The sequence below is a fragment of the Paralichthys olivaceus genome, chromosome 6 (genome assembly GCF_024713975.1).
Source record: "Paralichthys olivaceus isolate ysfri-2021 chromosome 6, ASM2471397v2, whole genome shotgun sequence".
Taxonomy (NCBI): domain Eukaryota; kingdom Metazoa; phylum Chordata; class Actinopteri; order Pleuronectiformes; family Paralichthyidae; genus Paralichthys; species Paralichthys olivaceus.
In genome coordinates this window covers 8,153,046-8,177,277 of record NC_091098.1, presented here as the reverse complement: position 1 = coordinate 8,177,277, position 24,232 = coordinate 8,153,046, and the positions used below count along the sequence as shown (strand labels likewise).

The 24,232-nt window shown below is 40.7% G+C and overlaps 1 protein-coding gene across 2 annotated transcripts in view; it reads right to left on the bottom strand.

The window, feature by feature from the left end:
* mtor (mechanistic target of rapamycin kinase) overlaps positions 1-18,144 on the bottom strand; it is an 86,441-nt gene extending 68,297 nt beyond the window's left edge. Inside the window, exons 1-20 of one of the 2 annotated variants that reach the window (XM_069526774.1) lie at positions 17,988-18,144; positions 17,409-17,601; positions 17,074-17,182; positions 16,715-16,947; positions 15,146-15,346; positions 14,903-15,037; positions 14,548-14,823; positions 13,545-13,653; positions 13,076-13,259; positions 12,332-12,460; positions 11,794-12,038; positions 11,059-11,268; positions 10,663-10,868; positions 9,789-9,911; positions 9,543-9,626; positions 8,685-8,777; positions 8,045-8,179; positions 7,173-7,302; positions 744-994; positions 543-629 (exon numbers count right to left, since the gene is read on the bottom strand). In XM_069526774.1, the coding sequence (XP_069382875.1) occupies positions 543-629; positions 744-994; positions 7,173-7,302; positions 8,045-8,179; positions 8,685-8,777; positions 9,543-9,626; positions 9,789-9,911; positions 10,663-10,868; positions 11,059-11,268; positions 11,794-12,038; positions 12,332-12,460; positions 13,076-13,259; positions 13,545-13,653; positions 14,548-14,823; positions 14,903-15,037; positions 15,146-15,346; positions 16,715-16,947; positions 17,074-17,182; positions 17,409-17,537 (3,069 nt within the window). In that variant the 5' untranslated portion in view covers positions 17,538-17,601; positions 17,988-18,144. The remainder of the gene's footprint in view (positions 1-542; positions 630-743; positions 995-7,172; positions 7,303-8,044; positions 8,180-8,684; positions 8,778-9,542; positions 9,627-9,788; positions 9,912-10,662; positions 10,869-11,058; positions 11,269-11,793; positions 12,039-12,331; positions 12,461-13,075; positions 13,260-13,544; positions 13,654-14,547; positions 14,824-14,902; positions 15,038-15,145; positions 15,347-16,714; positions 16,948-17,073; positions 17,183-17,408; positions 17,602-17,987) is intronic. The other variant, XM_069526773.1, reaches the window with a different exon arrangement.
* Positions 18,145-24,232: the final 6,088 nt, after the last annotated feature.

The window sequence follows — 24,232 nt, the reverse complement described above, 5'->3', positions numbered from 1 at the left end:
GTTCTCTCCATTACTTCTCTCCAGGAGGAGTTACCGCCATTGCAAAAGTGTCATTATGTGCAGGGCAAGTGCAGGGGCTATAGCTTTAGCAGTTGGTGCACTTCATATGCAAAGAATAAATGTCAAGGGTTATCCCCAGTTGTCTTTTAGAAATGAATCAAACAAGTGGAAATAAGAGCTGCATCCAGCACTGCAGTCAAACAGTGTCACTCTAAACAATAAGGAACACTAAAAGGGCAAAACTGAAGATTATCCAAATATAAATAACATGATTTTCTCATTTTCTCAGTTCCACAGCGCTTTAATCTTGACAGTTAAGTACCACACATGATGTGTTTTGCTGTGTGACACGGAGCCAGACCTTCATCCAGGGGCACTGAACACATTTACTTCTAATGAGGAAAGTAGAGAGCAAAACTGAGAGCAATTAAGGGTTTGCAGCTGTTTGTCTGACTCACAGGAAAATAAGAGGCTGGATGATTAGTGTTTAGGGATTTAGGGGAGGAGGAGGAAGGAAGGGGGGGTTTGACAGAGTTACTCACTCTGATGAGGGTGAAGATGTCGTCCATGTAGGGGCGGATGTGGATCTTCACAAAGCACACCACCATTCCCATCTGCTGGAAGAGGAACTGCAGGGCAAGAAGAGCACAGACAACAGAGAGAGTACAATTGTTTATTAAAAAGAGTCAAATAAAAAAATCAACCAGACGGCCTCTTATCTTTTATTTTATAAAGCTGCCTACCTCTCGGATACTGGCATCGCACACCCGGATGACATTGAGGAAAGTGGGCATGACTTGCGGTAGGAACTGGACACACTTGAGGCCAAGAGACTTGAAAATGAAGGTGACAGCCTGGACTACCATCGTATGGTGGTTGGACAGTGAAGGGTCCCTCAGGATGCGCATCAGAGTGACGATTGCCACGGCTGGGTAAAACTCATCCAGAGGCAGGTTGCCCATGTTCACTAGCATCTCACTGGTGCTGTAGTCGGCTGGGAGGGAGGGAAAATAGAGGAGCTCATTATTAGATTTATTACTAACTCATCATACAACACTTGCAACATCTCATACTCTTGTGGAAGAAACTAATATATGGTGTGGAACAAGTATTTCCTAATGGTGCATCTTCAGAGATGAAACCACGTCCAAAAGATGTCCAAATTTACTATTAATAAGTATTTCATAAAATTTTAATCAGTCAGGATTAGGAACTTGAAATAGGCTGAGTCAACTGCACTGGATCCCACCATGCTCCCATCTAGTCACAGATACCGTATCTCAACATGCAGGGTCCAACAATCCTCTTAAATTCAATTCAACGTTGCACCAGATTACACATACTCATAGATATCCATCCTTGCTAGACTGTATAGGTTGCCATATTCTAATTTTTCCAGCCACAGTTTCAATATGAAAAAAACCACCCTCTCTCACAACATTAAAGAAAGTAAAAAGAGAATACTGGATCCACCCCCTTAACCGGATCTGCATCAACATTTAACAGTGAAAAAGCAGATGAAAACATAACCTCCTTGGTAGAGGTAATTGCCCCTCCGTAACCTTGATTAGAAACCAAACTGTATTTTTCTCATTATATACATCTGAGAAGTACAGAAATAACTTCAAAGTATGAGTTACAGATGGAATATCTACATTTTGCATAAAAGCAATGATGGGTTTTCCTGCTGTTTAAAAGTGTTACAGAACTGCAAATACTTAAGTTGATAATAGCAGCTTAAATGTGTTTTATTCTACTGTTAAAAAAGTGGTTTGATTTCTGGTTGTGGAGGGAAAGATTTTGTTTTTAATTTACATTGTGAAGCAAGGACACGTGCCAGTGAGCAGCAATGAGGTCTTTCTATGGTTAGATGGTAAAACTCCTCCTCCAGCTCGATTGTCAAGAATAAAGCTGTACATTTGAAGTGCTTCTGGCTTTTTTTAAATGATACATCTCGAGGATTGGAGTTGGTTTCAAAACTACAAATCAAATTCCAGCTCCAACTTCATTGGCACAACCGCGTGTGAATATATAGGTCTGAAATCTGTGCCGTCATGATTCTCAGAGACCATGAGCCAGGCAATAATTCTGCAGAGTGCACGTTTTATATCAACAGTGATCTATAGCATCCCAAACCCACCCCCCCTCTCTATCCAAATTAACACCTCCACTCCAGAAACTAAATACAGCTGAAAAAGCTTCTGGTGCTGGCTATTAGCTTCGACAACAATAATGGGCTGATAGGAGAGACGATATTTTTGGCTTGTTGTTGCTGGCAGTTTGTCAGTTCTGTCACAAACCTCCATTATAGTGTTGGCCAACAAATCAAATGAGAATATTTTCTCTCCTTTTTTAAACAAGACAAAGCTTGATTTCATTAGTTAATGACCATATCCCGTGTGTTTGGTCTTGTTAAAATCCCAAGAAAAAATATGGAATAATAACTTTACTTGCCAACACAAACTTTCTCTTCTGGGATATGTTTCATTTTTGTTTTGCTATTATGATGTATTGGATTCAGTGCCAAGTGTGTGTTCAGATCATGAGCACTCCAAGGAAAAAATTGAAGCCTCCTCTCTCCATTCAATAAGACTGCTGCATTGGTACAGTGGAGATCCAGACACGAACAAAAAGCCAGAACATGTCCACCAGATAGAGTCAAAGGTAATCCAACTTTTGCCACAATCCAATCATGTGTCAAGGCTCCACCTTGACCAATCAAATCAGTGCAAAATGTGAATGTGAGGTGTAGGACACCAGACTTCACGTCCTATGGCATCATAAGAACTGCAGTGTTTTGGTGTCTGATACATTTTCCAGCCAATGGAGCTACAACTCAATACAGCTTTCCTGGGTCAGATTTGATCTTCGCTTGAGTACCTGGAGGAACACACCCCAGTTCTTTTAAATAGTGCCATTTTGATCTGAGCACATCATAAATCTAACTTTTAGCCTAGAATGTAAGATATTCGTGTGTTTGCTGCCATCTGCAATACACAGAAACACTTCATGAACTGGAGAACCCGAGGAGCCACATGAGGGATTTGGGAACTATTCCCAGATTTAGAAAGCACAGAAGGCCGACAAGTCTTCTTTCTTGTTTGTTTTAAAATATACGAAGCAATAGTGGGGTTTTTTTTAAGGCTTTTATAAATGTTTTCCCTGTCAGACAATGCAAAGGGGGTCAGTCTGTCCATACATTGTAGAGCTACTGGGTTTTACAAGACATCTGAGAATACAGACGTCTGGTATCCAGCGTTTCCCTGGCCCTCTGCAGGAGTACAGTGTCGGCTGCTCCACTTGTCTCCCCTCAGACTGGACAGCAGACATAACAAATTGGCAAGGAGCATATAAGTAAGAGGGCAGCTTTTCTGTTGGATCTTTTATTATTCCAGCCTTCAGCGAGTCTAGATAATGTCAGCAATTGATGGTTACACATCTGTTATCTTTTAAGCCCACAAACAGGCATCAGCGTAGCTACGTGAGGCAGCAGTACTGTAGAAATTCAGGCTTCAGATGTGTAGTGGGGGAAAACCCTTACCAAGGAGAAATACACATCATGTCCTCAGTTTTATGAGCCGGGTGTTCTGAAGTGATGTGACCGTTCTTGTTTGAAGTCAGGTGAGAAGATAAGCTCAGCCACTGACCTCCCACATAACAAAACACATGCTGCCAAAGTTGCTTGCTCTCCAGACACACTGACTCTGACAAATCCGCCAACAGATATACAGTGTCCAATTCTGGTCACAGTCCATTTAGCTGGAGAACAAACTGGTAAAACTATTACCCCATCATCCAAGGTCACATACTGAGACACATGACTAGACCAGACAAGTGCAGACCTGCGTTCTTCATACCCGATTCACATGACGAAAGACAGATTAGCCTGTTTATTGCCATTATTATGAATTTTCAAGATCCCCCGGAGAAAAAGGGCAGATGACAAACTGCTTAAATTTTTCCATCCATGATAAGGCGTGTAAAAACCTCTTAAATTCTAATGACAGTTTCTGTGGTTTATCACTGTCAACGGAGGATGAATGCAAATATTTATGGAGTTTTACGCCACATCTAGAGTGGCTTAAAAGAACAAAAATAATCATTGTTATTTCTTTCATGCTGTGGGAAAAAACCTAGCTTAATACTGTCAACACATCTTGTGTTTACCCTTGCTTACTAACTGACTTCAGTGTTTGCAGCCATTGGTATCTTGAAGTTAATCTCATGGGTTCAAATTCGGCGCTGCAGGAAGAGTGCTGGGAAAGGATATGACTCAAATGTAAAACCTGGTAACAAATGCCAGTACTTGGACATGAATGTATCTTTCTACACAGACGCTGCTCAGTGGTTCTGTTCTGTCAGATACATTTCATTCTTTGCTCTGATGGTTTATGACAACAAACATATTGACTAAACAGACAGCAGAAGGACGATGAATGATTCAGTTGATATGGTAATGCATTTAAGTGAATAAGGGCTGTATCAGTAATCAACTGTCCCACGTAAAAATAGTGATGTCAACCATTTACAATATATCAAACAGAGGATTCTAGTCTGTCAAATTGGATCACCTTAAATTAAATATCTCCTCTTTGAAAGATGTGAGCTGGTTATATTTCTTTCTCAACTGGCAGGGCCTCATCCTGGGGATTAAGCTGGGTGTAGATCAGACACAAGCCAGAAAGCAGATCCTGAAGAACTGAGGCTCCCACAAATCACCAACTCAAAATGAAAGTTGCGGCTGACTTTTCAATTGCAGGGTAAAAAACATAAACGTTTCCCTTCTCGGCACTCTATTCATAACAAGCTGTAGATTTATAAAATGTCAACCAGCCAGACCATACATGATAATCATAAGTGTTTTTGGTCAGGCAAGATTTCAGTGGTTTGTGTGGGCCAGATTCAACAAGTCAAATGTTTGAAGAGGTATTGAGTTCCTCTGAAGAATAGTTCTATTCTGATTAAAGTAAAACTGTGCTTGAAATGTAATGATGTGTTTTACCCACTGACTTGTAACTGAGGGAAAACTTTGTAAGCATTCATGTTTCAATATGTAACACAAGCATAAAGCATCTTTCATAAAAAGGTCCACCAACATATGACATGGCAGTCAGTAGTTACAGGAATCTAAATAGAAAACATTACATTCATGCTGACAGTGTAAAATGCACAGTTTGGTAAAGGTGTGGAGAGGCATGCAGGTGGGCATGTCGGGATGATTGTGATGTTTCAATGATCTCCATTGCAAGAAGCTTCCTGGTGATGTGTGGGGCTATTGCAGCAGCTAATGCCTTTGCTGTTGTTTCAATAGTGGATTTAGCATGTAGGTTGCATAGTTTTTGTTTGGTTTGTTAGTTTTTTTCCCCCCTTTTTATAATATTGGGTAAAAAAAAGTGCTTTTCTAGTCTTGAATACAGTTTTTGCCATTGACTCATTCACACACATTCATACAGTGCATCTATGTGCAGCACTTTCTCTATTACAAGGGGCATTTTTGGGGTTCAGCATCGTGCCCAAGGACACTTCGGCATGCAGAATGGGGAAGACTTGGATCGAACCACTGACCTTCTGGTTAGACGGGTAACTACAGGTTGTAGAAAAACACTTCGCTGAATAAGTATGTCCTCACAAAGAATGAGGGTAGAGGTGAAGATGGATATGGATACAGTGTTTACCATTAATTATCTAGATTATTGCAGGCTAGCCATTTTCTAATTTGTCCCACCACAGTTTCATAATGAAACATAAAACTTTTTACATTTCTCCTAATAACATAAGAGATCTCTAACTTTGCCTGTACTGCACTATTTGTACTTGCTTGCACTGTTGCTCTACCGTGAGCTACAGCAAGCTCGCTCAATGGTCCAAAAGGTTTTAACAGATAAAGTAGACAGTCAGACCTTATGGTGAACCTGTCACTCAAAATCTGTTGCGCGTAAGAGTGACCTTCATGTGGGTTCACGTGCACCCCTGTTACGGCCCTAGATTGAATTAGATTTATGGAATACAGTGTGGTACGGTCAGCTGTATGTGTGTGGAGCAAAGTAAAGCTGAATTGGGAGAAAAGAGACAGGGACGCAATATCTTAAAAATGTTGTGAAAACTGGAATATGTAAAACCATCTTTTCAGCAAAAAACATGCACGCAACACAATCTTCAGTCAGAATATTATCAACCCTAATGTCACAGAAGAACTAATGCAGCAAATTATTACTGCAAATGTCTGGTTTTACATCTGTGATGCTTTTTTCTGAATGACATTTACATTGATCCTCTAAAATGGAAACTGTTTTGTGTTTGTGACCTTTAAAACTGATGTTGTTTGTTCTAATGAGAGACATCACAGTCCATCTTTAAGATGTGTGTTATATCTACGCCTCCTGCTGCCAGATCTAACCACTTCCTGCCTGGAGTGTTGATGTTAGTACAGAGACAGCCTGTGTTTGTTTCCTAATGCAGATGTGCTTTGAGAGATGGTCGGGGCTTAAAGGAGACAGAAAATCCACCGTTATTTTGATGGAACATCTTTTCCTGAAAAACATGCTATAAACAATACAGCATATAACCACTATGGCATTTGCAGCATACCTCCCCGAAGGCCCAACAGTCCTTTAAATTCAATCAAGCTGCACCAAGTTACATGAACTCATTGATATCATCAACATCTGTGAATTATTCGCTGGGAAATTGGTGAAAATGCTAAAATACTACCCTATCTCAAAAATCCTGGATCCACCACCTGATCTGTATCTGCACCAAAGTTGAATGGTTTCTCCCCTGACCTATACTACATCCTTCCCACAGGCTTCATGGAAATCTGTTCAGTTGTTTTTTAATCTTGCTCACAAACAAACAAACATGAAAACATAACTTCCTTGGTGGAGTTAATTAAATGATAATACTTCTGCCTGTGGGTTTACTTGGCCATTAATTGAAGATTCCACAAAAATTCTATTATGGTCCAAGGCTGCAATAATAGCAAGTCTTCCATAGACAAAGTCTTTTCAATACTTTCCATTAGGCTCACACAGATTTACAAAAATCATAGCAACAACTCCAAGGTCTCCAATTGATAGACCCACACAGCGAGACTCTCCATTGCCCTGAGAATTGAACAGGCCTACTGGTGTAACATCACAGCCAAAAATAAGTAATAGTGAAGACATTCCTACCTGAGTCCTGACTGGACTTGGACTCAGAGAGACTGACAGCAGAGGCGTCTCGTGACTGGTCAATCATCCCGATGTTCACCTTGTGCTTGTAAGGGTCCAGAGCTCCGAGAAGACCCAGAACTCGGATTGCCTGTTGAAGATACACTTAGAAATCCTGACAGACTCTTGCGCTTGATTTTGATTTAACTGTGTATAATTATTTATGTGATTACAGTATTTACAAAATTGTGGATGTTATGACACCTTTTTGTCCTGTGACATTTCCACTGAAATCAGGCTCAGCCATCTCAGGCCTATTTGATGCTTATATGAGATAATGTTAGTTAGTGGGATATTCCTTAATTAATATATTTTTACTGAGAGGAGCTTGCGGATTCAGGATAAAGAAATACTGGAAATCATGGCAGTAAGTAAAAAGTCAACCTACACTGAGTACACAACTGCTATTGGATAATAATAATAATAATGGGATTCAAGGTCCATTTAATAGTGGAGACAACTTGCAAGAGATGCCCAGAGCCAATATCCACATGCCACAGACCATACTTGGTGACAAGTCACACTCTGAGCCACACATAATTTAATAGGCGACAGAAGAAATTATAAAATTATCACTTACATCAGAGCACAAGACTTAGGAAAAAGTTCCACATAACTACAGATAACTATGGAAAATGTGCCTCATACAGTAGGTATTCATGTGACTATAATTCGTTGGTCAAAGTCAGTACATCTTAACAGATCTTCATTTGTTTGGTAAATGCTGACAGGTAGGGTTTCCGGCCTCATACTGAGTCACTATGACCAACAGCGTTTCACATTTCTATAAAGACGACTGAGATGAAAATGAAGGTAGAGGCCCCTGTGCATACCTCTCTCCTGATGCCCTGGTTTTGTTCCGTCTTGAGGAAGTTGAGCAGCACCTCCAGAAGAGAAGGGTACTTGCGGTAAGGCTCCACCACATAGCCTGTACTAGCCACTTGCTGACCCAGTGTCCACAGTGCCACCTGATGGAAAAGTCAGACGCAGAATCTCTGATCACAGATAGAGCAGCATGACACAAAATGTTTAGAATGAACTTTTCTTTACATTGAAATGTGCCTATTTAATAAATAATGCAACAAGAGTTACTGTATTTGGATTTTGTCATATTAAAAATAATAATCTCAACCATTATTTCTGTTTGCTTGCTCTTTCCAACATTTCAAAACTAGCTTTAAGCCTCTTATTGATCAGCCATTTGAATACTGCAGGAGTTATAATGAAATGCTTCAGGATAATCTCAACTCCTGGCACACTATCCTGTTTGAGCAGGAAATACCAGAGGCACAACGTTCTCTTGACTTTTTGATCAACTTAAAACGTTTCCAGATATCATATCCTGTTGTGTTTACTAAAGTAAATGTGCATTCACTGTATCCACAGAATAAATATCTTACAGAACCTGGAGAAGTGCTGAGGAAAATACAATATTAAAACCAGATGAAGCAGATACTCATTTTCTTCACATACCTGTCGCTTGGCCAATGAGGAGGAGTCTTGCAGCATGTCCATGATGATTGGAAAAAGTTCGTCCATCCACTTCCTCATCTCCAGGCCGCTCACCTGGCGGCACAGAAGAACCAATCAAAATTGTGAACAACTGTCCAATTTTCTGTCAATAGGATCCTAACATCTAGGGGAACAAATTACATAAACATGACAAGTAAGCTTGTCTATAGCCATAATCCCCCCCCCCCCATAATGTTTAGAATTAAACATTTTTTTAAAGCATCTGTCATTTTATTGTAAAACATCATGTAAAAATTAGAGCTGCTTCTTTTTTACTTTTAGTCTCTTCTTCTCAGTGTTCCTGCGTCAGATTTATCAGGTTGGGGTGTCTTCACTCCGAAATCCCACATTATTTGTTCATTTGCATTTTCTATGTTTTCTTGTGATTTTTTTTGTAGTTAACGTCCAAAGAGCAAAACATATTTACTTTTAACAACTTTATTCCCATGAAACATGTTTCGATAATTAAGCTGCTCTTCCTACACTGAGACAACTGTCAAGACTCCTCTGTGAGGACTATTGTGCCTCGTAGACTACCTCTGTATTTATAATACATTGAATATGCACCATGCTGCTATTGCCCCGAACCCCATTCTCTGACAATGTTATTTTTTCAATGTTTTTTATTGTATTACTTAATTTCTCTGTGTTTCTACAGTTGCCCATTGTGGCTTTTAATCAAATATTTTAAAAGAAAAAGATTTCAAAAAAGGACAAGTTATTTTCATTTAAATTGTTACAGCAAAAGGCTCACAGGTTAACAGAATCTCATTATTCACTTCTTATAAAACATGATCAAATTTCAAAGACCATTTTTACCTGAGCCAACTCGCCAATGGTCGCAAGCACACTAATGACCACTCCAGGGTTGGGGTCTGGGTCTTTCAGTTTGAGGATGAGAGCCTGTAAATGAAAAAAAAAAGATAAAAGAGTTACTTAACCTAGGAAATGAGATTAATGGACTGTGGTAAAGTGCACCTACTACACATGTTCCCCTCAGGTAACCATCTGCTTTACATTCATGAATTCATACACCTTCACAATGGATAGGTAACAGAGTTGTACCTTGAGGATGGGCTCCATGTACGGCCGTATGAGGCGGGGGGCATTGGAGACCAGATGGCCAAGCATACGAGCACTCTGCTCTTTGTTCCTGCCGACACCACTGTGCTCCAGCTCTGTTAAGATCTGCAACAAAATTCAAAATTGAGTAAAACATAAAACACTCACTCTTCTCCATCTGGAATTAATCTTAATGAGATTAAATCATACTGTGCACCTGTGTTGCTGTTGCTCCCTAATGTCTTAAAGAAAGAACCAAAAACCAATTGCACTTTTTAAACTGTGGATGATGACATGGCCTATTCTGCCCTCTACTGGTATCTGACTAAAACAACAGGTAACAAGTTTTTCCACGTACAGCAAATACGTATTGAAAGATGGAGAAATTGCTAAATATTTTAATTCTTCTCTTGCAGAAAATATAATGAGAAAACAGGTGTTTATTTATAAATAAAACAAATACTACATTTCTTACTTAAACCAAATATTTTCATGATTTGACCTACTGAGAAAATACTTCCATTAAATATTGAAGACAGGCTAAAAAGTACCGTGCTGTACTTGATCCAAAGCACCAATTTGAGTATTGACTCAAATCCTCAAATTGAGGATGGACTATGGCAGATTTGAATAACTCAAAGTGCCTGACTGTAACCCTGACCTCAATTTGATCCAATATTTAACTCATACTGCCACTGTTTAACATCTGGGGTTGACCTTTGACCTTTAATGCCAATCAATGCCACAAAAAAAACGTGAAACAGACAATTTAATTTTACTGTGTTTACACAAAATCCAAATGGGACCTTCCATCATAATAAATCATTAAACTAATCATTGTGCCCCCTGTTGTGCTTCCTGTTGTGTTTTGTCCTACCTGGATGAGCATCTTGCGAAGGAAGGGCATAACAAAGGCGGGGTTCATGCTGCTGAGGCGTCCAATTGTGCAGATGGCGAGCTCCCTGATCTCAAACACCTCATCGTTCAGTGCGACAAACAGTGCCTGCAAATTTTCAGCCTGGGCGAGGTGAGTGTCAAAACGCTCATCAAGGGACGCCAACACGCAGTACCTTATATCTGGATCTGCAGGGAACAGGGACAACATCTTGGGCCATTACAGCTGTTCACAGTTGTGCTTAAGTCATCAATTTCTAATAGTCAAATTCTGGTTGTACTTATTTTGAGTTTTAATTTTTAGCAACCTTAATATACAGTATATCATTATAACAAAACCACACCTTTCCTCCTGCATTCTTATTCTTTCATGTCTCACCTGGGTCAGTGATTCCAACGACAAGCAGCTTGCTGAGCACATCTGCAACGACCTGCACAGCTGTCTGGCTGACAATTTGGCCACTGATCAGGTGGATGGAGGGGGTCAGAAGGCGTGAGCATGTCCGAGCCGCCTCCATCCGGATCTCCTTGTGTTCACTGTTCAGGAAGTGATCGGCACAGTGCCGCACAAACTGAGTGAGAGAGTGTCCTGGTAATAGAAAAAGAAAAGAATGAAGAATGGGTGAACTGCAGAATTTAGCATTACAGCAACTTTTTTAGCTTCAAAACAATTAAGAAACTATATTACTGAGGCTTAAATAAGTGATGACTTACTTCATCTTGTATCTAAAGGGGGAAATTAGTTACAAATAAAAAGACAAGACAACAATTAATTCCCAGTATTTGAAAGACTGCATGTTACCTGAAGCCCTATGGGTCCAGTCTGGAGAAAAGCAGCACACCTATCAACACTATTGCTCCAGCAATTTCTGCAGTTTACTGAATCATTTAAGTCTTCACCCCCAGTGGTGGTTTACACCTGATTGTCTATGACTGCAATTAACAACCAGATCAGATGCATTCTCTATCATTTATTGTTTTTTACCACAACATAACAAACATAATCAGTCAGTCATTGTTCCCTGCCAACAGAACCAAATCAAGATTTTAGATATAATATATAAGTCCTGCTTTGCCCAATTTTTTTGTGTTGTGAGTTCTTCAAAGCTCTTACCCTCAAATTCAAAGCTTCCTAGTGTGCGCAGAGCCAGTGTGATGCTGCCCACATCACTTGCCTCAGGGATGTTTGTGAGGCTTGGTGAGGCCAGCTGGTGAGCCAGGCCTTTGGGCATGCCCGGATGACGCAGTGGCTTGTGCATCAACACCAGAGAAAGCATCTTTAGAAGACCGTCCTGGATGTCCTTCTTCAGCTGGGGGATTTGACGGCTCAGGTCATAAAGCACTGCTGTCAGTGCAGGACTAGATGAACAGGAGAAAATGGACAAACAGCCCAATGTCATCATTGTATCTTTAGATAAGGGCAAGGAAGTGTGTTCTGGTGCAGTTGTCTTCAAATATAAACTTTAAAATTACTGTATAAATTATGTAACAATGGGATTTAACGGAATAAATAACAGCTAAATAAGGTACTTAGACTTTATACTCTGGATTTAAAGTAGCTACATCTATAAACCCAGCCAAAAGATTTAATCCAGGCATTGGTAAAACTTCAATGAAATATTTAGCAGTGTGACAACACTACTTTTTCCTACCTGAGGCCCACAGCTAGCATAGGCTCCAGCAGCTCCTTGATGTCTGGCTGGATGCTGGGACCCATGGCTCTGGAGAGCATGCTGATACAAGTGAACACTGTGGCGTCCACCTGCATGGTCTTCTGCCTCCTGCACATACAGCATGCAAGACCGGAAAGTAAAATAAAAAACATGCAGTGTAGTCTCTTTTCATTTCATTGACAGTATCTCAAAATAATTTTAAACAGGTCCCCACAGAGCATATACTACCCAAAATATAAATTTCCTATCAAAAACTGTCAAAATTAAATCAGTTCCTTATGGACTGACTCACTACCACTAACCAACCAACCCTCAATAGTAAATATTAATTTCTGACACATCATTACATCCACTGTGTCATTGCATCCCACATTATTCTGCCTCTTTTTAAAAAAGAAGCAGAGCAAAGACTCAAAGCAAAAACTCCAATAGGACATTGTCATGCGATTAATCTACATAATTCGACAAATATCTGAATACTACAGAAAATAATTGTATTATTTCTTATTGACGACCTTATTCAAGTTAAGAGGATGAATTGATACTGTTTACTGGTAGTGTCTTAAACTATTGTCTTCATCGGGTAAATATTGGCCATGTAAACAGAGTACCTCTACCTACTACCTCACTGGGAGCTGTAGAGTCACACAACAGTCATTTAAAATAAATATACATTTTCTAAAGACTATAAACTGATGTATTATATTGTGTTTGATTACTGACTTGTGTGCAAAGTCCTTAGGTGGCAGAGCAGCTTTGATGATCTCCAGGATCTTCGTGAGGTAAGGTTGAATCTCTGCCCTTACAGCAACGACCAGCAGCCCCAGAGCCTGGAAAGCTGCCGTCCTCTCCTTCTCCTTCTTCAAACAGCCCAGCAGGTAGCCCATAGTGTCTGACAGGTACTGGTCTGCACAGTGGATGGAACAACCGCAATGCAAAATATTAAACACATATGTAGGTCTTTATATAAGCTGCAACACATATGTCAACCAACTAGGGGAATTTACAGGTAATTTATTACATCAAAGCCCACTGATATTGGCAGAGACCAAAGAGTGATAGTCATGATCTCTTCTGATTTCTAGCATATAAGTAGTGGATAAATTGATGGGAAGAAGATGGTAAGCAAGGCTGCATGTTACTGTGTGAGATTCAACTGGATGTAGGACAGTCAAACATGAATTTGTCCCACCTGTAAAGATATGTGGCTGGAAGGCAGCCAGGCGTGGAAGCAGGTTGAGGATGGTCATCTGGATCAGAGGGTTTTTACTCGTCTTGTATTTCAGCACCCACCGACACACCTGGACAAAGAACATAATATTAGCTTCTGTCAAATATGATCTGTGAAACTCAAACTAGCACTGGCATTGTGATGTTCACATTGTGACATATTTCTCAAACAACAGCAACGCTGTCAGAGCTGAAAAGTTTGACACTGCAGTCTTTTTTCATTTTTTTCCAAGTTATATGGGCAAAGATCAAGACCACAGAAATCAGTTCAACTTATGAATAAATGCTTTGTGAAAAAATATGTGGATAGACCTCGCTCCTGCACTGGATTTACAGGATAAATCAATTCCTCTTTATCATGTTGAAACTAAAACAATCTAAGTTCACATGAGCTCTGTATCAGTAATAATTGCCATTAATTCTGACAAACCTTCAAACACATATCATGGACAGTGCATAGCGGTGTTAAAAGGACACAAATTGTCTTCTCTGCAGTAGGTTACAGAAAATACTGTGAATTTGAAACAGCAATGGTGAAAAATAAGAGGAGAGATTTCTTTTCATGGACCCATGTTGAGGTGGAACTGCTCTGACTGGAGTTTGAATGTGGAACTGACAGTAAATGTTAGCAATGCTTTGCCTTCACCGCTTGTAGTCAAGTTGAGACCAACCAGGAAGCAAATGCGGGTGACTGTGTCATCAATTCCAACTGTCCCCGTTTCTGCCAGTCTCGACTACAGCACAGCACTGGAGTTTTCAAACTAAAACTAGACAAACAGTATTTCCATCTCAAATGTTTTCGGCACTCAAATACGTGGACAGCAGGTGTAAAAGTAGCAGCAGTGATAGATTTTAAAATGAAAACATAGAATGTGGATGTAGTCTCAGGGGCACATGAAATAATCCTGCGTTCCCTGGGTAATCACTGTAATCAACCCTGACCTCCCTCTGCCACCCCTATCCACCTGATCGAATCGGTCCTCCATCAGCTCACGGCAGTATCTGCTCTCAACCAGAGAGTTCTTAGCAGGTACCGGTGTGGCTCCAAAGCTGAGGAAGCCCTGAGGAGTACTGTAGCCCAGCAAGCCCAGGAGGGCGTTTGACTGCTGCGGCTGCACTGACTGGAAGCTCGTGAAGGGTGTGATGTGGCGGGGCTTGGCTCCAAACCCCATCAGCTCCTTGCAGTACTTATCGTGGACCAGTTGCTGCTGTGTGATTTCCTCCATCTCCTCACGCATGCGCTATCAAAGAAAGGAGACAGTCAGTGGAATGCTTTGCTTTTGAATATGAGAATGTGTCCACTGTGAAATCAGGACTAACCTCTCCTTCCATGCTACTGATGCGAACCAACTCATTCAGGATCAGGAGGGCGCCATGGACCCTGTCGTCACGATTCATTCCTTTCTCTTTTGCCAAAGTCTCATCAAAGCCTTTTTCTGACTCCTCAAAGGTTTGCTATTACAGAAAAGACACTGATGATGTTTAATACCACGCAAATATAACAAATGCTGTTATAATAAACACAACACATGTGATTTGCTAGTACACAGTGGAATGTTCTACCTTGTACCACTGTGGTTTCTGCATTTCCTTGGTCTCCCTCTGCGTGGTGAGGATGAGACAGGCTCGCAGGGCAGATACAGCTCCTTCTCGGATGGCCTGCTTGGGATCCCATACTGCGTAAAAGATGTTATCGAAGAAGGGCTGCACTTGCTGAAAGAAGAAGGTGGGTGCGCTCACAGCCAGCTCCCTCAACACCAACACCTGGAACAGACAGAAAACCATTCAATGATTAGTCATTAATCGTCTCTCTTAGGTTTATTTCTTTCCAGTGTAAATAAAGAGTACGTTTAGGAACTAGAAAGCCATCATTTTATTACAGTTCTGGAAACAAAATCTGTCTGCACTGCTGCACCTATGAATTACAGTCTGTGTGATCTTTGAAGCAAGCCTGTTTCAGAAGACTAAACTCCATCCTTTGAGGGTCTTGGTGGGAGCTGGAGCCAATCCCAGCTGACATTGTGCAAGAGGCGGGAAACACCCTGGACAGGTTGACAGCTAATCACAGGGCCAACATACAAACAATCATTCACTCTCACATTCATACCTCAGGTCAATTTAGAATCTCCAATCAACCCAATTTACATGTCCTTGCACTGTTGGAGAAAACCCATGCAGACCCACAGAAAACATGAAAACTCCCAAACCAGGAATCTTCTCAGAGTGAAGCAACAGCTTCACTCTGAGAAGATACACCACATCACCATGCTGCCCCCCCCCCAACTCAGGTTCTTTCCTGAAATATTTGTTAACTAGATGCAACATTTTGGACTCCTCTCGACTGTAGAGTGTCTCGGCAGAATATCTTTAACATTCAGTGTCAAGCAAACTTAAAAAGGCAGTCATAGATTCATGTGTTTGAATATAATGGTGCCACTCACATGAAAGTACTTCAGAATAGATTATGTTTACTGCTACAATGAGCATGAATGCCTGAATATGCAATGTATGCTGTGTGACCTTACTCACTGCTTTACTCACACCTTGACTGGAGTGTCTTCTATTAATAGCTGCACTTATATAAAGAACCAGAAAACTATGCCAGCCCAACCAACTAAGAAACCATCAATTTCCTTTTTTTATGAGCTTATTACAGATACTGGCAGAAAATTGAAGAACACAGAGACAACTCAAAATGCTAAAGTAAATAAAAAGCATTCTTACATTTGTATATTTAATGATCCCTGAATATAGAGTCCAAGTGTTTCAGAGAATTATTAAATTCTGGTAAATACATCATTTTCATTCTGCAAAAATTCTATTTAATTTGGGGATCATAATATTGATGTACACTGTAGTAGTTATAGTACCTTAATTCCAAAGAACATTTGCCATATTACAAGAAAAGCAAAACCTGCCTACTCAACAGCAACAAGTAAGATTTCTTTCCAGGGAAAACCGGGAAACAAATCCCAAATTAAACAACTCAAGCTTTGTAAAGTAAATAATGAAAAATACACTAGGGAACAGTTCTCAGTCAAATTATTATCTGCCCTCATCTCCAGCACACATAATACACCACCAGGACTGAGTGGTATTTCAACAACAAACAGCTGCCTGCTAGTCACTTACTGATGCATGGCGTCTGCCTTCATTCCTGTCTGCTCCCAACCACTCCAGGGCCCTTTTCACCTCAAACTCCACATACTCAGCAGTGAAGGTGTCCCCAGCCATAGACAGGTGGCCCATGGCTTTAGAGGCCATCTCCATCACCACAGGGTCACTGGAGGGGAGCAGGTTGCGCAGGTAGTTGGCAAAACGGCTGATCCTGGTGGCATTTCCTCCCTCAACGCCAATCAGACTCACTGAAACATATTAACTCAGTTAAATGCTGTTTACATAAGCAATATTTCATGTAATTTACACAAAGGGAAATAAGTTGTTTCAATCTAATTCCAGTATTTCAATACATGTCTGTGTTTAATTCTTACCGATGGCTAGAATGCCTCCTTTCTTCTCATTCACATCAGAGCTGGATACCAGTTCAAATATGTGATGGTTCAATTCATCATAGAATGTAGTGGCTTCATCTTGGCTCAACTGTGGTAGACACAAAACAAGCATGTCAAAAAAAAAATATGTGGGAAGTGGAGTAATTAAAATATAAGTCTGCAATCTATACATGCTGTTGATTCAAATCCAGTCCTGAAGCAGTGTAAGCAGTCGATTACTCTACAGCTCTTGTGGCAGTAACACTTTTGTAGTGCATGGTATATCTGAATCCTCATGAAAGGCTTGTTACACACATGTTTAGGTTTGCTCCTACCTCTCTGAGCTCTGTGGTCACATAGTGCTGCAGATCTTTGGCAGATTTTGCTCTGGTGTCTTCATTTCGACTTTTCAGCCCACTGACAAACTGCTGCAGCACAGTGGCTGTGCCTGACATGATCACCATTTGGACGGCCTTCTCTTCAAGTGGACGAACATAAAGCAGTCATTTATTCATTCACCACAATGTTCTGCATTATAGAAACAAAGGCAAATGTCAACTAGCATGAACAACATGTTAGGGAAGAGAGAACATTATTCCAGAGGTGTTTACACACCAAGTCAATGTTATTTGTTGTTGTTAGCAGCTGATGCTATGACCAGCTAACGTGTCTGGCTAGCTAAGAGTAGCAATACTTCTCGTCAACCTTGCTAGTTAGCAACAAACTAAAAAGAGACATTAAGCAGATAGCATGGTCTACACATTACAACAACCCTGACCAGTTGGTTCAGGTCAGGTAGACATTATTTCTGAGCCTTATGAATGTACCATGCTGATTTAGTTTAGCTAACGTTAGCCTGACCTGATGTCTAGCAAAGCTTAAGCAAGATAGGAAGGACACTTTGCACCACTTACGTGTTTATATTGATATATCGGCCACTTAATAGTTACTCGGCGCTTGCAGGATATCTCTCATTGTAAGTCTACCGGCTCGTGCAAGGTTTGGTTAGCTGGCTATGCTATCTCAGCTGAGTTGGTCCGACTCCAGGAGCTAGCAGCCGTTCGCTTTTCCCCACCCCATGTGGAAAAAGACCCGCCTCCATCTTACCTCTGATTGGTTTACCCTGACATACTGCCCTTACTCTAGCCAATTGTTTTCCTTCATACCTAAACCTAACCCAATCAGAGGCAGAGTAGAGGTGGGTCTCATTCCCCTTGGGTTAATAACAAAGTAATTTCAGGCACCAGGATGAGGAATGAGGAGTTCTCAAGCCTGAGCTGTGCAGCCCCTGAAGAGATGCAGGTAGCTCACATGTATCTGAGAACATGTCTAAGGTACTGACAAACATACTGACACAAACATCACATGTCTAAGGTACTGACACAAACATACTGACACAAACAACACATGTCTAAGGTACTGACAAACATACTGACACAAACATCACATGTCTAAGGTACTGACACAAACATACTGACACAAACAACACATGTCTGAGGTACTGACACAAACATACTGACACAAACATCACATGTCTGAGGTACTGACACAAACATACTGACACAAACATCACATGTCTGAGGTACTGACACAAACACACTGACACTAACATACTGACATTGACATACAGACACAAACATCACAGGTCTGAGGTACTGACACAAACATACTACACAAACATCACAGGTCTGAGGTACTGACACAAACACACTGACACTAACACACTGACACTAACATCACATGTCTAAGGTACTGACACAAACATACTACACAAACACACTGACACTAACATACTGACACAAACATAATGACACTGACATACTAACACAAACATACTGACACAAACATCACAGGTCTGAGGTACTGACACAAACACACTGACACAAACACACTGACACTGACATACTGACACAAACATCACAGGTCTGAGGTACTGACACAATCATACTAACACTAACATACTGACACAAACATCACATGTCTAAGGTACTGATACAAACACACTGACACAAACACACTGACACAAACACACTGACACAAACACACTGACACAAACATACTGACACTGACATACTGACACAAACATCACAGGTCTGAGGTACTGACACAATCATACTGACACTAACATACTGACACAAACATCACATGTCTAAGGTACTGATACAAACACACTGACACAAACACACTGACACAAACACACTGACACAAACACACTGACACTGACATACTGACACAAACCTCACAGGTCTAAGGTACTGACACAAACATCACAGGTCTGAGGTACTGACACAAATTTCCCTGTAGTACTTGTATTTGTTGCACTCTATACTTGTCCTCAATTGTACTGAAAGTTCACATTCAGAATAACTGGGGCACAGGGAGTTTTATTTAGAGTCAATTCAAAAGCTGTGTACTTATATGCATATAACATAATTCTAACATTTCAGTTTAAATATCTTCTATAAAATAAGTACAAATAGAAAACAACAAAAAAACAGTGATATTTAAATAATCAAGAAAAATAGACATTTAGAAACCTAGAGGTCAGTGTACAGCAGTAATGGAAAGACAACATAGTTAGTCACAAAGATATTGCAGATATTTATCATTTTATATTTGCAAGCTGCTGATGTTCATTTGACAGGATTACAATTACAATTGGACCACATGTGCATGTGTTCTTGTGTGGCTGTATTTTTTCCCTAGTGTTCCACACGTTTCAGCCTCAGCCTCAAGGGGGCGACAAAGTCCATGTAAATAACCTGCTTTTGGGACTGAAAGGAACACTTCTGACTTTTTGTATCACTGTGTCTAAACTGTGACATTTACCGCTGTGCGACACACCAATTACACTCATACCCTCTTATTTTTCACTTGCAGGGAATTGAACCTTAAATGTCAAATGTATTTTCATTATAAAAATGAACCATAATTACTGTCTGCTTTTACATTTCTGTCATCATTAAGAAGAGGTCATGGTGTGATAGATCTTTCCTCTACCAGACAAACATATCACTCACTCTTTTAATGACCCAGGTATATCAGTGGTCCTCAGCTTGGGGTCTGGCCCCCTGAGTAGCCCCTAATAGGGTTGTATGCATAATTTCAATATAGATAAAGTCTATAATGAAAAATGGTTTATAGGAGGTTTGACCTTTGTCACTGCTTTTGGTCTATTTTCGTTGACCTTTACAAGCTTATATTTTTCTGTTTGGAAGAGCAGGATAATGGCAATCTTTTGAGCTACTTAGCTATATTAATTTTTGCAATAGGCTATGCAGGTTTTCTAGTCACCCCTCTCCCTACCAACACTCTCTAGCTCCTCTTTTGGGATCCTGAGGTGTTCTCAGGGCAGATGGGATATTTAAGCCCTCCACTGAGTTCTGGGTGTACCCTAGGGTCTCCTCCCATGTTGTATTATGCTTGCCTGGAAAACCTTGAGTGGACAGTGCCCAGGAAGCATCTTGATAAAATGCCTGAACCACCTCAACTGGCTCCTTTCAACATGAAGGAGCAGTGGCTGTACTCTGAGCTCCCTCCGGATGTCAAAACTCCTCACCCTCTCTAAGGCCATGCCCAGTCGGCCTACAGAGAAAACTAATTTCAATCGCTTGGATCCGCAAACTCTTTCTTTTGGTCACAACCCAAAGCTCATGACCATAGGTGAGGATTAGAACATAGATCGACTTGTAAATAGAAATGTTTCCCTTGAGGTCTAGCTCCCTCTTCTCTGCGGCAATTCGGTACAATGCCTTTATTACTGTTGACAACACACCAATCCACCTGTCCTTCTCCTGCTCCATCTTCCCCTCAGTCAAGAACAGAGCCCCAAGATACTTAAACTTGTTTGAAAATGGGGACCACCACCCGAGTCTGCTAATCCACACGTACTGTGCCTGGCCTCCTGGAAACATCAACCTAACATAGTCCAGAGCCTTCAGCATCTCAGGGTGTGTCATCCACGCCCAGTAGCTTGTCCCTAAGGAGCTTCTTGTCTTGACTACCTTTGGCAAACCCTGTCAGGGATGTGGGTGATCATTCCCCTGATTCCTCAGAGTCTGCCTCATCCACAGAAAATATTAAGAACCAATTCATGAGCTCCACAAAGTGCAATTTCCAATTTCAGCATCCTCTGCCACTTAATCAACCGTCATCCAACAAAGCCACAGATCCCCTTTTCTTCCCACCTTACACAAGATTAAACTCCTACTGTAGTTTTTATCTAGGTATTATTAGTTCATTGGAATCACCCGCACACATATTGCATTCAAGCAGGGAGAATCCCGCTGTGGATGTGGACTACTTACAGGCTAAAAGGATATGAAAATGTATTCATTCATTGCACTGGATCATTAAAGTATTGATAAAAGCAGTAACAATAATGATAATAACTGTGACCCTGGCAAAAATGTTTTAACTAAAATTGCAGCTCAACTAAACTTGCTCTTTACAAGGCTCTATCAGAAAGATCACCACTTAATATCAATATGAAGGTTGATGCCAAGAATCTGGTTAGAGTCATAAAATTTGAACTTCATTCAAATAGGGCTTTAAGAGCAGTTACTGCTCTCAGTCAATGTTAGACTTGAATCATTTAGACACAGAGTAAAAAAGACATCTGCCAGTTGCTTGCTTGCTGCCATGCTTATGTCCTCTAGGTTAGCCACTTCCTGTGGACATTTAGGCTTAAAACATGGTGTAAATGACGCTGTTTTGAGTTGAATATGAATGTCAGGGCTTGCGGACACTTGGATGACACCACACGAGCAGTATGGAGGCATTTGTTTTATTTCTGTTGTTTTTTACGTCTGAAGATAAGTCCCTAATTTCTTCAATTGTATTGGATTTGGCTGCCACACTGTTTACCCCTGAAACCCCAAAAGTGTTTTGTGGACTCAAATACTTCACCCACCCCTCCATTGGCATAGGGCTGAGTAGATAATGAGTGAATTATCATTTTTGGGCGAATTATCCCTTTAATGTCTTCCTGCTTATAGTATAAAGCTTTTTATTATTCTAAGAGCATAAGCTCATTATATTTACTAAATCGGAAACATGATGGCAAATGTCATCAATGCACTTTTTTTGCAGATTCAATTAGTGTTTGATTTGTCAATTAACATGCAAAGTGACATAAAGTTAATTAAACTCCCATCAGGTTTATACTGTAATCAGTGTGAAGTAGAGTGTGTCGGTGCATGCATCTGAAACTGCAATTGATAAGGTGTAATGCCTATGTGTGTGTTTGTGTGTGTGAGGGATGTGGTGGTGTAACAACACTGAGAAGGGGTTAAGGTCCCAAATTTTGCACCCAAGGGCCCTTTATCCCTTTCTCAAGCCTGGCAGACTTATTTCACTCATGAAACATTGACTCACTCAATCTGCAACACTTACCTTCCTTTCAGTTCCAGGTTTTCACTGGAGGGGTTGTATGTGCACACGACACAAAGAAAGGCAGAGGGTGCTTTGGTGAGATGAAACGCACTTGCAGTCACTTGACTTCTGCACATACATAAAACCACTCAAGCAGCACAAATGTATGCACGCTCACTGCCACCAGGACTCTTGTCCTAATAGGCAGCCAGCCTCCTCTGCTAAGTGACAGACATGATGTTGGGTGCACTTTCATCAGACCGAGACTTTGATTTCTCTGCCCTCGCTCCTGTTTATTTTCTCCTTAGTCTCTTCACTCAGCTGAGCTTTTGAAATATTTCCCCCATGATGGAGCCGGTCATTCCATCTAGACTGAAGTAGGAAAGTGGGGGGAGATTGAAAAGGCGAGCTCACTCTTGCACTTACTGCTACACCCACCTGAGACATCCATCCATCTGCTAATCCTGCCCACCTTCATCTCTCTTACCCTCTTTTACTTTATGATTTCACCCCACCCCCACCCCCACTCCCACTTAACCCGTCTATGTTCTTTCTTCTACCCACTTTCAGTTCTTCATGTGGTCTCAAAGCTTTTTGTTGGGTAGAAGAAGGGATTTGCTGTGAGTCACAGATTCTTGGGCGAGGATTCATGAGGTGACATCTGGTTCTATATGCTGGGGGCAACTCTCATCCCATAGCACAGCCCAGCACTCTCCTAGTCTGAATTTATGGTGGAGGTAACTAGCTATGTAAGTTTGAATGAAACATAGAATTTACAGTAGTTTGAACGGGATTTACTCAATTCAAGGAGGAAAAAAATGCCGTCGCTAAAAATGATATTATAGATATATATCTTATTAGCTAACTACCTTACTTTGCAGTAAGCTTTAACATTAAGTCCAAGTAACCTGATGGTTTGCAGTAGTTTTTCGATATGGAACACAATAAAATGGCTAATTTAGGCTAAGTTGTGCAGTATTGTGGAACTAAAGGCTCATTTATGCTTAATGTTAGATAGGTGTATGAAAATAAGCGTAACTATCTGTCTATACTGCACATTAAATTTGTCTGTATTTGTGCATGGCTTCTGAAAATTTATGGACACAGACAAAACACACAACGGAGCAGTACCACTGGAAGCCATAGTGGGGAAGTGTAGCCAAAATAGTTCAAACGAGACGACATGAAGGAGAGACTTTGCAAGTTAGCAAAAATCCTTTTATTATGACCTCCTCCACCATCAACCTGTTTGTTAATGTCAGAAACTCTCGACTCTGCGCCGCCCTCTGGTGGAGGGATTGCTAAACAAACTAGCCAACGTAAAAGACTCATGGAAGTTCATGGGCGGTTACAGTGACATTTGAAACAGATGTATCTTTTATTGTATATAATAGGCAGTATAACTTAGCCCTAAGGCTGACCGTGTTGTTATTACTACATACCTTTTCTTCCATTCTGCAGACATTTCATGAATCTAACACCAAGCCCAACAAGATCATGATGCATCCTTTTCAGGGAGAGCAATCATAGTGCCATGATCGTCAAGGCAACAAAAAGGCAGTCCCTGCACAGTGTTGCATGTCTGAGAGAGGAAGTGACAGTAACTGATCTCTTTATATACAGGATTCATAATGACTTAACCAGTAATTATGGATGTTCGTTTGATTGATACAGGTAGGTCCACACCCAGTAATTGAAGTAGAATGAGTAGACAATGTGGCGGAATTGAATCAGCACAGTTAGTTTAATGAAAAAGAGCAAAGTGGCACAGAGACAATGGAGTGTG